Raw genomic sequence first — 14,645 nt, 5'->3', positions numbered from 1 at the left:
CCCGAGAAGAGGTTGCGACAGAACCCTTCACATAACTCATTCTTAACCATTCACACCACAATAAGGTTACATCTCCCACACCCTAACCTGGGTTGGCAAGACTTCCCCCTTGTGCCACGGATCCGACAGCTGATTAATCCATACCCGGACCGACCCAATTACTTCACTTTCACCCTTGCCTAGGTGCCTAGGAGACGAATGAGCTATATTTCAAGTCCAGTCATTGCCCATGTTGGCTTGTGGTAAATACAAATATATCTCATAAGGGTTTCCTATGAACCGGTCCTGAATTATCATGGGCACAACTTACAAAACCATTTCACTCATAGTCCACCATTAGTCATAAAAACCCCTAAAACGAACTACTTTCATTGTGAGGCAAAGTTCTGACTTATTAACGAGAATGAATATAGTGTTCCCATAAGCAAATTTTGTGAAGTTGATACTAAGTAGGGCTAAGTAAATCAGCTTAAATAAAATAAACCCCTAGGTTGGTAGATACAACAATATGACTCTATAGCGATGTTAACCCATAAGCATATAATTGGGAAACCAGTGCATATTTGAAAATAGCAATGCAAAAATAATTTTAAAAATTGGGATCAACATGCTCAAGGATATAGCAAAGTAAGAAAGTGACTTGTCTCGCGACTCTTGGCCACAAAAATCCAGAACAAGCAACTGAAATCACTCAAAACAGTACAAAGGGCAACTGAAACAGTAAAAAATAAATTATTTTTAACAGACTTTTGACAAAATTATTGATCCACTATAATTTAAATGGGTTTAAATGGACTTCGCGTATCATTTTTAGAAGTTAGGTGGTTTTCTAACAAAACCTGTAAAACAAGGTAACGACCGGGTAAATAGATCTTACCCCAAACTGACAACTTGCTAATGACTGACGTTCGATTCGCAGATTCACACAATAAACTCATTAACGGCTGAAGGAAAACACTGGACCAAGGACGACTTCATATGATAGGACAGAAATATGCACGAATCAGGGATTCACATGACGAAAGAGCACTAAAACATGGCTCGTGAAACATACAGCCGAAACAACGACAAGGTTAGCAACATGAAAATCTATAGGGTTAATGACCCGTTAATAAAAATTTAACGATTCGCTAAAAAGGAAAATTAACATCTTGCTAAACGGATTTAACAAAAAGTCAACTGACGTGTATGAAATGGAGAAGTAGCATGGTTGATCGACGATCCGTTAAATGACTCACGTGAACTTAAGTGGCAAATATGATATACTCCCTTCATCTCTAAATATTTGACGCCGTTGATATTTTTATACACGTTTGACCATTCGTCTTATTTAAAAAATTTACATAATTATTAATTATTTTTTTATCATTTAGTGTACTGTTAAATATATTTTTATGCATATATATAGCTTTATATATTTGATAATTTTTTGAATAAGATGAATAGTCAAACATATATAAAAAATTCAACGATGTCAAATATTTAGAAACCGAGGTCAAATATTTAGAAACCAAGGTAGTAATAGATTAGACAGGTTTGATGTGGCACACGTCTATGCTATTAATAGCGGCTACGCGCAGCAAATCTACGCGGATAGCAGCGGAACAGCAGCAATTCTGTGAATCGTGCACGAACAACAGTTTGGTAAATGCGAACAAGAGCGGCAGCACCAGTGCACGGCCAGCTTGGGAGGGTGGCTGCAGCAAGAAGCAACCCTGCATGAAACGGGGTTTCGCGCGACAGCAGCAGAGAGGCGGCTGGCGAATGGCTGGGCAGGGGCAGGGGCACGCGCGAAGGAAGGGCTCGGCTTGGCAGCGCGTGCGCGAACAGCGAGCTCTGGGCCAAGGAGGAGGGGCTGGCCGCTGGGGTGGATTTGGTGGTGTGGGAGGGGGGGGGGGGGGGGGGGAGGGGAGGGGGCTTCTATTTATAGGGGCTCATAGATAGAAAAAAGTTAAATCCTTTCATTATAAAAAAGATAAGATAGATATCAAAGAATAGATTGATTCTTGATTAGAGTCCATGTGAATATAGGATTCATATGAGATTTAAATATGGAGGGGGAGGTGTTCGGCCGGCCTGGCCTGGGGTTGGGCGCACGACCAAGGGCATGAGCAAGGCTGGCCTGCTTGCGCTTGGGCCAAGGTTATGCAAATTTGGCCTTTCGGCGCACAAACGACGACATAAGGCTAAAAACTGGAAAAACGGATAAATGATTGTCGACTTTTACTGAAACTTTGAATAACTTTTATTTCGTAAATTATTAATCCGTTTCTTCTGAAATTTTGACTGTATGTCCAGTTAGTCACATTTGACATCACAAAATATGAAAACATATATTCATAGCCTTTAGGTAAAATTATTCAAGCAATTTCTTTTAGTTAATTAACTCATTCGATTTATAAAACTGACTTATTGGCTTAGGGAAAGGCTCGGGATATTACATATTTGTGGCAGGCTCGGGATATTACATATTAGTGGCTTAGTCAAACTTGACTTCTAATCTTCTATCGCATAAGGGCATTACTAGTAGAATAAACACTAACATGGATTGCATTTTTGAAGTTAACATGTTTGTTATTGGTTCTGCGTTTACTATTATTCTGCAAAGTTTTTTCCTTCTAGCAATAACGAGCAGAGCCTAGCAGCCCAGTAGCGTGAACTCTGTTCCACGTCTGCCATAGCAGCCGTTAGCCAATTCGACACCACCATATCAATTTTGGTCGTAAAATTCCTCATATTCTTGACCTACTAGCCTAACACAATCAACTTAGCCATTGCCACAATAGCATGCCAGTGAGCCAATGGACTAATAAAAGATATTGTTTTGCACCTCTGCCCAATTAATTGCCAATTCATACTCATAGCAAACATTAATGAGTCTGAATAAATACAACAACTGGTATATACCTACCGAGTATGGGTAATTTTACCATCCTTGATAATATATCTATAGGTGTCAAAAGTTACACTCAGAATTTCGATACCTAACCAGAGGTACCAAATTTTATACTAGAAAATATGATATCTCACTGTACTTTCTTAAGAATAATAAAATTATTCACTGAGTATTATTAGTATTTTAATTAAAAGAATTCAAGAGCTACCTAGTCACACAGATACTTGACTACACCAGGGATGTGAACCTTGTAGAAATACTCCTCCCAATCAATTGACTTGGGGTCAAAATCAAAATAGTATCCGCCGTCAGTTTTCTGCCCTTGCTTCTTCATCGCAATCCTCAGCTTCTGTGTGTTGATGTCGTCGAAGCTATATAAAAAAGCCAAGAGAGACCGACAAAATTAATTCTGAGTAGACTGCGTCAAGGTACAAAATTACACAAACTCATCGGGTAGTGAACAAATTAAAGGTTGCTAATTTGTTGCATTTTTGACATATACATGCTCGGCAACAGCAAGTGAGAGTGAGAGGGGGCTTGGTGCGTACCAGCCTTTGAACAAGGTGTAGGGCGCGTAGAGCTCCACCAGATGCATGATGAAACTGTACTTCCTGCTCATCTCCTCGTAGCGCCCTGAGAACATGCCGCACAGCGCAATGTTCACCAACCGAATTATCTGTAATGTAACTTGCATCGGCAATCATCTTTGAGAGAAAAATTAAGGAAACTTTGCTAGAAATTAATTCAGCAAGGACAAACTGATTGATTCGTTTGCAGCTGCAGGGGTTGCTTAGTATTTCTGAGAAAAAAAACCAGTAATTTTTATCATCTTGCTGGTAAAAATGTAACCCTTCGCGCGCTCCTTTCGCTCGGTCGTCTCGTTCATAGTGTAGACATAATTCCTACTTCAATGTGATCATTTACATAGTTTCGAAACATATATATCGCAACTTGGATAAAAGTAATCTTAAACGACATATAGTAACAAAATTGAAGTAAAACATGAACCAAAGTAACACATCCCACAGCACTTCGATCAAGTTGAATCAAATGAAATAGTTTACTGCTTTGTGCGGCCGGCTTATCCATTAAAACCTGAATTAATTATTTACTTCAATTTTTCAGATAGTTTTTCTCTAACTAATAATGACCTATCTTCGGTAATATTTACAGTGTTTCCGAGTAAAGAATAGAGAAACTTCAGAATATATAGTTGTGCATTTTTACGGGCTTTGAGTACTGTATAGGTATCACAAGATAAAACATTCCTTACATCGAAAATATTAAATATGTGCTGTACTTTATAGATATGATTCGTGTCACAAAGAAGCTTTTTACTGTTTGTCCACCAATAAGTTCGATAGATGAGGAACAAAACAAACTCTTTTTTTTTTCTTCAAGAAATCAGCAACAAAATTAGCAAACTCATCCAGAACAGCACAGAAGGAGACCAAACTGACCTCGAGGGCTAGCTTGTAGTTGACGACCATGTGGGCGCGGAAACTGGCCACCGTGCTGAAGCACCGCATCCTGCGCAGCCTGGCGCGCTCGCCGTTCTTCCCCGTGCGCAGCGGGTTAGCGAGGAAGTAGCGGTGGCCGGTGTCCACAAGGACAGCGTACAGCGCCGGGTTCCGCAGCGACGACGTCACGTGGTAAACGGTCTGCGCCGGCTGCTCCGAGTTCGCCGCCATTGCCGCCATCATGGCATTCACCACCATGTCCCCCGGTATCTGCAAGCATGTCCCAAGCACTCACAGCCAGTACGTGCTCCGATTACGGATCCGCCATTGTTAGAACATGATCCACCCTTATTAATTGTTTTAGGTTGTTAACTCACCACGTCCATTATCAGATCGGGATCGACGAGGAAGAAGGATAATGCCTGCTTGGCGTAACCGATGAGCACGGAGTCGATCGTCCTGAAGAAGGCGAATTGTTCAATGATCCATCAGAATTTAGGAAAGGAGGCGAGATGTGTTCTTGATGAAGTTATATATTTTTCATGACCTGATTCCTTCCGTCCATCCTGGCAATGGCTCCTTGAGGATACTGGTTATGATGCTTGGGCGGATGATCACCATGGGGAGGTCACCGCCGAGGTGGCCGAGCAGCATCTCCCCCATTGCTTTGGTGAAAACATAGGTGTTTGGCCATCCAAAATGCTTGGCCCTTCGGTTGTGCATGCAACGGAAGAACCAAACGTTTTTGTCAGTTTCGAAGAAATGTTGATGCAAAAGCAATCTACGAAACAAGTATCTATAGGCATGTGATACTCTCCTTACCACATAATAAGTGCATTTTTAAAATTAAAATTTATCTCATAGAGTGAAAAATTAATAGGCTAGTGGTCCATTCAATCCTATTAAAAGTCCAAATGCCAGCCCATACGTAACGCTATCAAGATTAATACCACCTTTGAAGTTAACATGGATAAATCTCAACATAAATAGAGTACTATGTGATTAGTTGAGAGTGCACACGGAGCACCACATGCGCACGCGCCAAGAAGGCCATGGGTTTGGCCAAGTGGTTTTGCACCTAGGCTAGAGGCCATCCCAAGTGGTTTGGAAGGCATAACCAACGGACACATAAATCACGCATTAATCAATTTAATTATTTCAGATAATCGTTACGACAATAACATAACATGTGAACCAATTCAATTGATTCAACCAATCATTTCGCGTGAATGAATTCAATTGATTCAACCGATCACTTCGGATTAACAGACAAAGGATCAATGGATGATTCACTTCTCCTGAAAATCCTCCTGTGTATATATATCGTCCTCTTGCCCAGGATTGTAAAAAAAAAAAATCCAAACCAGAATCATCTAACGTTATGTTCTTGCACTGCTTCGGTTCCGACCACTCGTCATTCGTGTGTGTTCATCTGCATCGACATCTTCACATCATCATGCCTACCGACGGAGACAATGGCGGTGGCAGCGGAGGCAAAAATGGCACTGGTGGAGCTAGCAATTTTATATTTCTAACTCTAGTATTAAACATCTTAAAAGTACATGATTTTCACGTAACCAGCAAATTCATGTTTAGCACTGTTAAAAGTTCAATATATCTATCTAGATGTCATGTTTAGTGTATTGTTTTTTTCATTAATTGAAGTATACCGAATAATGACTATAAATTCAATCGTGTATTTGAGTAGTAGTAGTTATCCCATCAATCATCTCATGTTCAAATCTCTATTCATTTTACCCATGTCTATCTCTCACTCAATAAAACTTTCTTATTTAATAAGTGGCATTTAAGTTATTTCTTCTTGTAACTAATGGACCTCTACAGCAGTGGAAATGCACTTATATTCGGACCGAGGGAGTATATGTGTTTTTTTATGGCTCAAAGTTTGCAATTTTGCACTGAAATCCAATTTTTTTTTATGTTTGTTTTGTCTCTCCAGGTAAAGTTTTTATCTGCTTCCAGTTCTCACAATTTTATTACCCATGTTATTTCAGTAGAGAAATTTGAACAGATCAACAAATATCATGCTATTTATTTGTTTAATTTATTTTTTTAATTATTGGTAAATGATTTTAGAAGATTGGTAGCTGACCTCTTGAGCCCAAGATTCTTCATGGTTCTCTTCTCAGCCTTCATTGAACAACACTTGGTTCTCATCTCAATCTTGGTCTCCTTGATCAGATTTAACTCGGATGTAATATCCAGGTGTGCACCATCCCTAAGTGCTTCATTCATCAAGAATGGTTTCTCCAGTATGAGTCCCTCTTGTTCTCCAGCTACATAGGCTGTTAAGTCATTATTACACCATTAGATTCGATCAGAATGGAGCACATCTGCACAACATGTAAAGCTACTGCTACTTTTCATATATACCAGTCGAAACATGAAGCAACATCTTCAGTTTTGTGCATTTCTTAGCAAATTCACAGATGTTCTTCGCTCCCATTACGTTTGAGTCAAAAGCCACATCGTATCTGCAATCGTCGCAAGAGACCGACAAAATATGTCGACATAGTTTATATTATCTGGGTATTTTCTGAGCAGAAAACTGCCTACAGTTTTCATAAAAATTGTACTTAAACCTTTCATAAAAGTTTGTAGTTGCAGCACTGTTGACGACGATATCGATTTCCTTAAACAACTCTGTCAATTTGTCAGAATCTAATCCCAAGTTCTCATAGATTATGTCTCCTGCCAAAGGACAGAGCTTTTCTTCAAGGTAACTTTTGAACCCACTGCCATACTGTTCTTTCAGAATCTGAAAGATATCCGTCCCTATCACCTGAAGAGGTCATAATAGCATTTCACGGTCTGGATTAATTGTATATTTCTTTTCTGGAAGTAAAGAAAATAAGGGCTGAAAATGAAATTTTCCATAGGATTCCAGAAGTCATTTGTTTTTTTTTTCTACTGAAAAATAGAATTGGACGCATCTGAAATTACTGTATGTGCAGTTCTTTCATCTTATCTGTGGATTATTAAGACTGATTATTTACTTCATGATTCAAAAACAAACGTTTCTGTTTATCTACACTACTTTATATTATTAGTATTGTACTCCCAGTATTATGGTCGGTGGAAAAATCTCAACTGTAAATATGTTTTCAAAGTTTATTTGTTTTGTGTTGTTGCTATAACTTCCAATGAATTTGGTGAAACTTAAAGAAGTTTCAGTTAGGGCAAGCTGAAATTGTTTTATATTGGGGATGCTAGTTACTACTTCCATTTCATAAAAACTTTATTTTAAGATTTGTGTGTTTAATGTTTGACCATTCATCTTATTTAAAAAAATTGTAGAAAAACTTCAAAAATTATTCATGCCTAAAGTATTATTCATGTTTTATCATTTAGTAACAATAAAAATATTAATCATAAAAATTTTGTAAATAAGATGAATAGTTAAATATTGTATCCAAAAACTGAAAAGTGTTTATTTTGGGACGAGAGAAGTATTAGAAACTATTTTTATTTTAGCTTTTATTAAAGTACTATTTATGACTCATCAATACATATTGTGTCAGTGCTTTTAAACTAAATATTTAAGTGTTATTAAGAGTCAAAGTTTTAAATTTTTGACCACACGTTTATCAAGAAACAACAAGATTAATTGAACCGTTTGGTGTAACTTGTACAACACCAAATGAATTTAATTAAATCTACAACTGAATATATTTTTATATCATATTTGTTTTGTGTTGTTGTTATATTTTTTCACGAATTTTGTGAAACTAGAAGTAGTTTTACTTAGGACAAACTCAAAGTATTTTATATTGGGCATACTAGTTATCAAAGACGCTTTTGATATTTATTTTCTTAAAGTACTTTTTATGGCTCATATAAGCATGTTATCTTAGTGCTTTCAAACTAAATATTAAAAATTTATCAACAGTCGATGCTTTATAATTTTGAATACACCTTTATCATCAATGACAAAAAATGGAAATAGAGGGAGTACCGTGTACAACACTAAATAAATATAATTAAATCTACAGCTGAAAATATTTTTATATTACAGTTATTTTATGTTGTTGCTATATTTGTTCTATGAATTTGGTGGAACTTGAATATGTTTGGCTTAGCACAAACTCAAAATGTTTAATATCGGGGATACTGGTTATTAGAGACACTTTTTATGTTTACTTTTATGAAAGTACATTTTTGGAATTATCTAGACATGTTATCCTAGTGCTTTCAAACTATATCATTGAAAGTTATTAGCAGTCAAAGTTTTACATTTTTGACCACTCATTTATTTAAAACAATAAGATTTATTGAACTGGTGGGACTAAGATGTGCTACACCAAATGAATTTAATGGAATCCACAAGTGAATATATTTTCATGGTGTATTCATTTTGTCTTGTTGCTAATTTTTTCTATGGATGTGGTGAAACTTGAAGAAGTTTGAATTAGGACAACCTCAAAGTGTTTTATATTGGGGATACTAGTTATCATAGATACTCTTTATGTTTACTCCGATTGAAGTAATATTTATAACTCGTCAATACATGTTGCCTTAGTGCTTTGAAAGAAAATATTTAAATGTTATTAATAGTCAAATTTTTAAAATTTGGACCACACATTTATCAAAAACTACAAGAATTATGGAACTGGAAGTAGTAACATGTACAAGACCAATATAAGTTTAATTAAATCCACAACTGTTGTTATTTTTTTCTATGAATTTGGTGAAACTAAATATTTAAAAGTTATTAATAGTTAAAGTTGTAAAATTTTGACCACTCCGTTATCGAAATTGACATGAATTATGCAACTAGATGGACTAACATGTACCAAACAAAATATATTTAATTAAATCCAGAACTAAATATATTTTTATAGTATATTTTTTTGTGCTGTTGTTATATTTTTAAATTGATGAAACTTGAAGATGTTTGACATAAGAATAAACTCAAAGTATTTTATATTGGGGGTGGTAGTTATCAGATATACTTTTTTGTTGAAGCACGTATGTTATCATGGACCCCATTCACATACAAGTTTTCTTTAGATGCACATTTCTATGTCTTTTGACCCCTATACTATAGGCGTGTTTGCGATAATTTGCTACCAGAGGTCCGGCTTCAACCCGGCAAGCTATCACACATGTGTCATCTATCAACATGTATATAATTTCATTTCGGAAACAGAGGTTGTTTTCTGGTACATGATATGCACGTCATCTTTCTATATAAAGTTTTTTAACCATGCTTTGAAATAATTCCTTAAAGATATCATATTTTCTTGGAGCTTTTTTACCGTCCTTACAAAGTAATTTCATATACTAGAGGAGATATTAGTGTAAGAGCTTGGTACCTTCAAGTAACAAATCGCTTGAGTTACCAAAATTCTATGCTAAAATTTAAATACCTCAAGTTATTTTTCCAAGCATAGTAAAATCCGTCTTTCTAGTGTACCTTTTTATGTATCAAAAAAAAGTTGTTCCAGTATAAGAGCTTGTTACCTCTATTTACTATATATATATCTCAAGATACTAAATTTACAGTAAAATACTCGTGGTATCTTGAGATATATTTTCTTTATGGACAGAAATTTTCCTTTGTGTATTTGTGCTAGTGTTAGCTAGTATCCTGTCGATAATATTTGTCTCATGTGTGTCAGCAACATGCATATCCTCCATGATATATTCCATTTAAGGCTTGTTTTTCGGTTAGTTGGGATTTAATCCCCAAGAGAAATCTATCCCGAGAGGGATTGGGTGAACCCCTTCATGTCACCCAATCCCTGTGGGGTTTGAATCCCTAACTTTCCCATAATTCCTTCCATAAAAACATCTGTTCGTTTTGGCAGGGATTTATAGAAAGTAGCAGGTTGGAATTTTACACATTATCATACAAGATAACGAAATTTTTTTCACATAACCGATGGAGAGGATTAATTTCTCGGCTAAGACAATAGAAAAATCCTGGGATGAGCCAGGCTAGAACCCCGACTAGGCTTAACCGAACAACGATTTTTCTGTGGGCCGTGATTTATTCCGTGGGAGAGATCAAATCCACGAGGCTGTGCCCCGATCCCGCCCAATCCCCTCCAACCGAACAAGGCATAAACGTGTGTTAGAAAACCATAGACTTTTCGTGCATTGCAGATGAGTTTTTGGAGATATGAAATATGTCAACATTATACGCGCATGGACGCATATTGTGATGGATCGTTAGCTGGAAAATAAATTGTGTCAGGGATTACTTCTCGTTTCAGTAACTCTTTCTTATGGTAAGTGAAAAATCCAAACAACCATCGAGGATAGATAGACTGTGACTTACTCAGGCTATAAAAGTATCTCAATATACCACAATGTGCCTAAAAAGTATGATACTTAACGTATGTTTCTAAAAATGGTAAAAAAACTTAAAAAAACATGCAACAGGTGACATGACAAAAGAAACAAACAAAAAGAAGAAGGAGCAGCACGAAATACAACTTCACCTCGTTCTCAACGCGGCGTGTCGCGGAACCGATGTCGGTGGCTCGGACGACCAGGTAGAGCCTCTTGACGTCAGGCTGAACCCTGAGTATCTTCTCTATAAGCACTGCACGTACACACACGGTGGTGAGCCGATCGAGCCCAAAATCACCACCATCACATCAGTCAAGCACACAGAACGCTAGCTACCGATCGATCGATTACGGAGAATTTCGTTAACCTTTTCCAAGGAACCCGGTTGAGCCGGTGATGAGGATGCTCCTCCCTCTGAAGAAATTCACAATAGTTTCAGAATCCATGTGAGCACTGATCGCCATTAATTAATTGGTGTGACCAGTGCGCGCGTGTGCTGGGCACTGCTGGTCTGCTTTTCTGTGTGTGCGTCTATCTGCAGCACTACGTGAGATTATATATAGATATTTCTGCGGTGTGGCTGGGCCACGTACGTGGTAGGTGTTCGGTAGTCGAGAGGTGGTATTATCCTCTGTTGCTGACATTTCCTTCGTCCATTCCGACGATTCTGGACAGGTAGTTGTTGGGAGATTCAACCTGATTGGAACTTTGGAAGTTCTCATCCCCTTCACCAGCTAAAATGTTATTGTAAAAGCCGGCACCATTAGCAGTTATACGATCGAAATAGAGTTTAAGAAGGGTAAATGGTAGATAAAATCAAAACCAAAAAACTTTCTCGAATAAAAGATTACCACCGGTTACGCCGCTCCTGCGTCGCCGATCAGATCGTCGAGATCCAAAAGAACACCGGTAGATGAAAGTAGAAGATGTAGATTGAATGAACTCAATTTTATTGCATCAACTGGTATTTATAAAGTGCATCAATATCACTCCTCTCAAAACTTTCAATCTAGAATCGAAAACTATAACATCTAATTTTCTAATTTTTAATTTTACAAAAGACACACCAGAGACATACCCATCGGTATCTCTTTATATCGAAAAATCTATCCTCTTTATTATAATAGGACTCATATGTTAGTTTCGAGATCAAATACAATTTATCCAAACTAAATAATCCAAAATCAACTGCAGCTATCACGGCAACGTACCGCCACTACCAACCGTACGAATCGGACATTGCCTCGGTGCTACAGTGCTGCACAAGCTACAGTGACGAGTACTATGCGGTACTGTAACATATACAGTAGCACGCCTTCCTTTTTATTTTTCTCGTCCGATTTTGATCCGACTTACTTCGTGATTTTTCCAACCCTTACATACACAACATATAAGCCTGTTAACTCTATCTCACGGTGTTCCTACATGAAACAAAAGGCCATTAACTCCATCCCATACAGTTTCCATTCGCATACGCATGCTGGTGCATGACACCATAAGTTTCAATTCGCATATTAAGCCAATAATCAGACACACTCGAAACTTCTAAGCAGACCCAATGAGATAGCTTTCTCGCGGGAGGAGGCACTCGCTGTACTCTAGCGAATACTCAAACCTACAAAAGTGTATCATGAGTGACAACTAATACACAAAACCTCACATGTCGTTACCACAGTTATTTCGAGAAGGTATCTATATAAAAGAAAGCAAGCGAATCAATAGATGCCAAGAGACAGAAACGGAGAAAAGAACACTACAAAGAACCTAACTTTTTATGCAAGAAAGCTTTTCTCATGAACGAGGCAAAATCTAGAACAACAATCTTGAGCAGAAATGATTACAAAAATAGTTTATGTATAGAAACTCCAAATAACATCCCAATGCATCCCACAACTAGACTCAATCCTATTCTATTGACTTGGCATGCCAAAAAGAATCCAAATCAATACAAAAGCTTGAATAGGTTTTTCTCAAAAGAATTTTGAACCGCAAAAAAAACAAAATTATGAAATTCAGAAACCATGAGAACCAACCCACTTTTTTTTCAAGAAGACTCAAAACTTTTTGAAAATACAAACATGAACAAGAAAGCGGAATGGCTCCTCATGGGTTCCACTTGGCTTGTCCCATGGTCAAGGTGGTCTTTGATATAAACTTGTCACACCTAGAAATTTGCACTAATTTCCGAACGATAGTATGCATTAAATTCCGGTCTAGGACCAACCCGAGTAGACACTATGACAATTCAATATGTATTCGTCATCTCAATTAAAAAATAAAATAAACGGAGTCTTAACATTTTAACGTAGCGGAACAACAAAATCCAATGCAACATTTCAGGGAAGCGACAACATCAGCACAACTCCACAAGTAGCCCTTCTGCGTAGCAACTCGCATAATATTCATACGGCTCCTCGTTAAACGTAACTTCGACTCGTTGGGAAATAGGAAAAAAGCAAGGGTGAGTACAACCACCACATACGACAAGCATACAAGACAAATGCATGAGGGTGTACAAAGTAAATACGTATAAATTTTCACTTTTGCAAAAACAACAGTTAAAAACAATTAGCTAAAGCACAAACAACAGTCAAAATAAATAGTAATTAAGTAACAATATTAAACCAATCACGGGTCGTTGAACGTAACTTCAACTTCTTGGAAAATGGGCAAAAAGCAAGGGTGAGTACAACCACCACATACAACAACCATGCAAGACAAATGAATAAGAGTGTACAAAGGAAATACGTATAAATTTTCACTTTTGCAAAATCAACAGCTAAAAAAATTACTTTAGCAAAGGCACATACAATAGTTAAATAAATAGTAATTAAGTAACAATATTAAACCAATCACTGGTCAGTGCTAAACGACACTGCACCTGGTTTAACACTAATACTAGTGCTCCCTTTAAAGTCATGCTAAACCACATAGTACTAGCTCAATAATCTTAACAAGTTTTACCATGTTAATTTAATTATGAAAATAGTAAAACTAATCACAGCTAATCTCGATCAACTGCTCAATAACCAATGGCACGACTATTTAAACAGTTTTAATCTGATCATATGCGTACAACTTTAACCACAAGACACGGCCTCGTGTACGTACCCGTACACTGACATGTCACCACACCATCCCAAGAAGAGGTTGCGACAAAGCCCTTCACATAACCCATTCTTAACCATTCACACCACAATAAGATTACATCTCCCACACCCTAACCTGGGTTGGCAAGACCTTCCTCCTTGTGCCACAAATCCGACAGCTTATTCATCCATATCCGGACTGACCCAATTCCTTCACTTTCACCCCTGCCTAGGTGCCTAGGAGACGAATGAGCTATATGTCAAGTCTAGTCATTGCCCATGTTGACTTGCAATAAATATAGTTATATCTCATCAGGGCTTCGTGTGAACTGGTCTTGAATTACCATGGGCACAACTCGCAAAACCATTTCATTCATAGTCCACCATTAGTAATGAAAACCCCTAAAAACAACTACTTTGATTGTGAGGCAAAGTTCTGACTTATTAACGAGAATGAATATAGTGTCCCCATAAGAAAATTATGTGAAGTTGATACTAAGCAGGGCTAAGCAAATCAACTTAGATAAAATAAACCCCTAGGTTGGTAGATACAACAATATGGCTCTATAGCGATGTTAACCCCATAAGCATGTAATTGGGAAAACCGTGCATATTTGAAAAAGCAGTGCAAAAATAATTTTAAAAATTAGGATCAACGTGCTCAAGGATATAGCAAAGAATTGTTAAGAAAGTAACTTGTCTCGCGACTCTTGGCCACCAAAATCTTGAACAAGCAACTGAAATCACTCAAAACAGTACAAAGCGTAACTGAAACAGTAAAAAATAAATTATTAATAATAGATTTTTGACAAAATTATTGATCCACTACAATTTAAATGGGTTTAAATGGACTTCCCATTAATTAAGTATGATTTTTAGAAG

General features: G+C 37.2%; 1 protein-coding gene across 2 annotated transcripts; it reads right to left on the bottom strand.

The window, feature by feature from the left end:
- Positions 1–2,832: 2,832 nt before the first annotated feature.
- LOC102713386 (fatty acyl-CoA reductase 1-like) lies at positions 2,833–11,183 on the bottom strand. Of its 2 annotated transcripts, none has more exons than XM_006659211.2 (10): positions 11,042–11,183; positions 10,824–10,927; positions 6,960–7,159; positions 6,751–6,851; positions 6,470–6,662; positions 4,904–5,065; positions 4,734–4,815; positions 4,357–4,626; positions 3,445–3,572; positions 2,833–3,267 (listed from the first exon to the last, which is right to left on the bottom strand). In XM_006659211.2, the coding sequence occupies exons 1-10, from the start codon at positions 11,136–11,138 to the stop codon at positions 3,105–3,107; spliced, it is 1,500 nt and encodes a 499-aa protein (XP_006659274.2). In that variant the 5' UTR covers positions 11,139–11,183; the 3' UTR covers positions 2,833–3,104. The 2 variants fall into 2 exon arrangements, 1 of the variants encoding a protein (XP_006659274.2); XR_001550802.2 differs by having other exon boundaries at positions 3,177–3,267; positions 3,445–3,529.
- Between the last annotated feature and the right edge of the window lie 3,462 nt (positions 11,184–14,645).

This window comes from Oryza brachyantha, chromosome 8 (assembly GCF_000231095.2).
Source record: "Oryza brachyantha chromosome 8, ObraRS2, whole genome shotgun sequence".
NCBI lineage: Eukaryota > Viridiplantae > Streptophyta > Magnoliopsida > Poales > Poaceae > Oryza > Oryza brachyantha.
The sequence above is the reverse complement of the archived record's forward strand: the minus strand, read 5'-3'. Positions and strand labels throughout refer to the sequence as shown.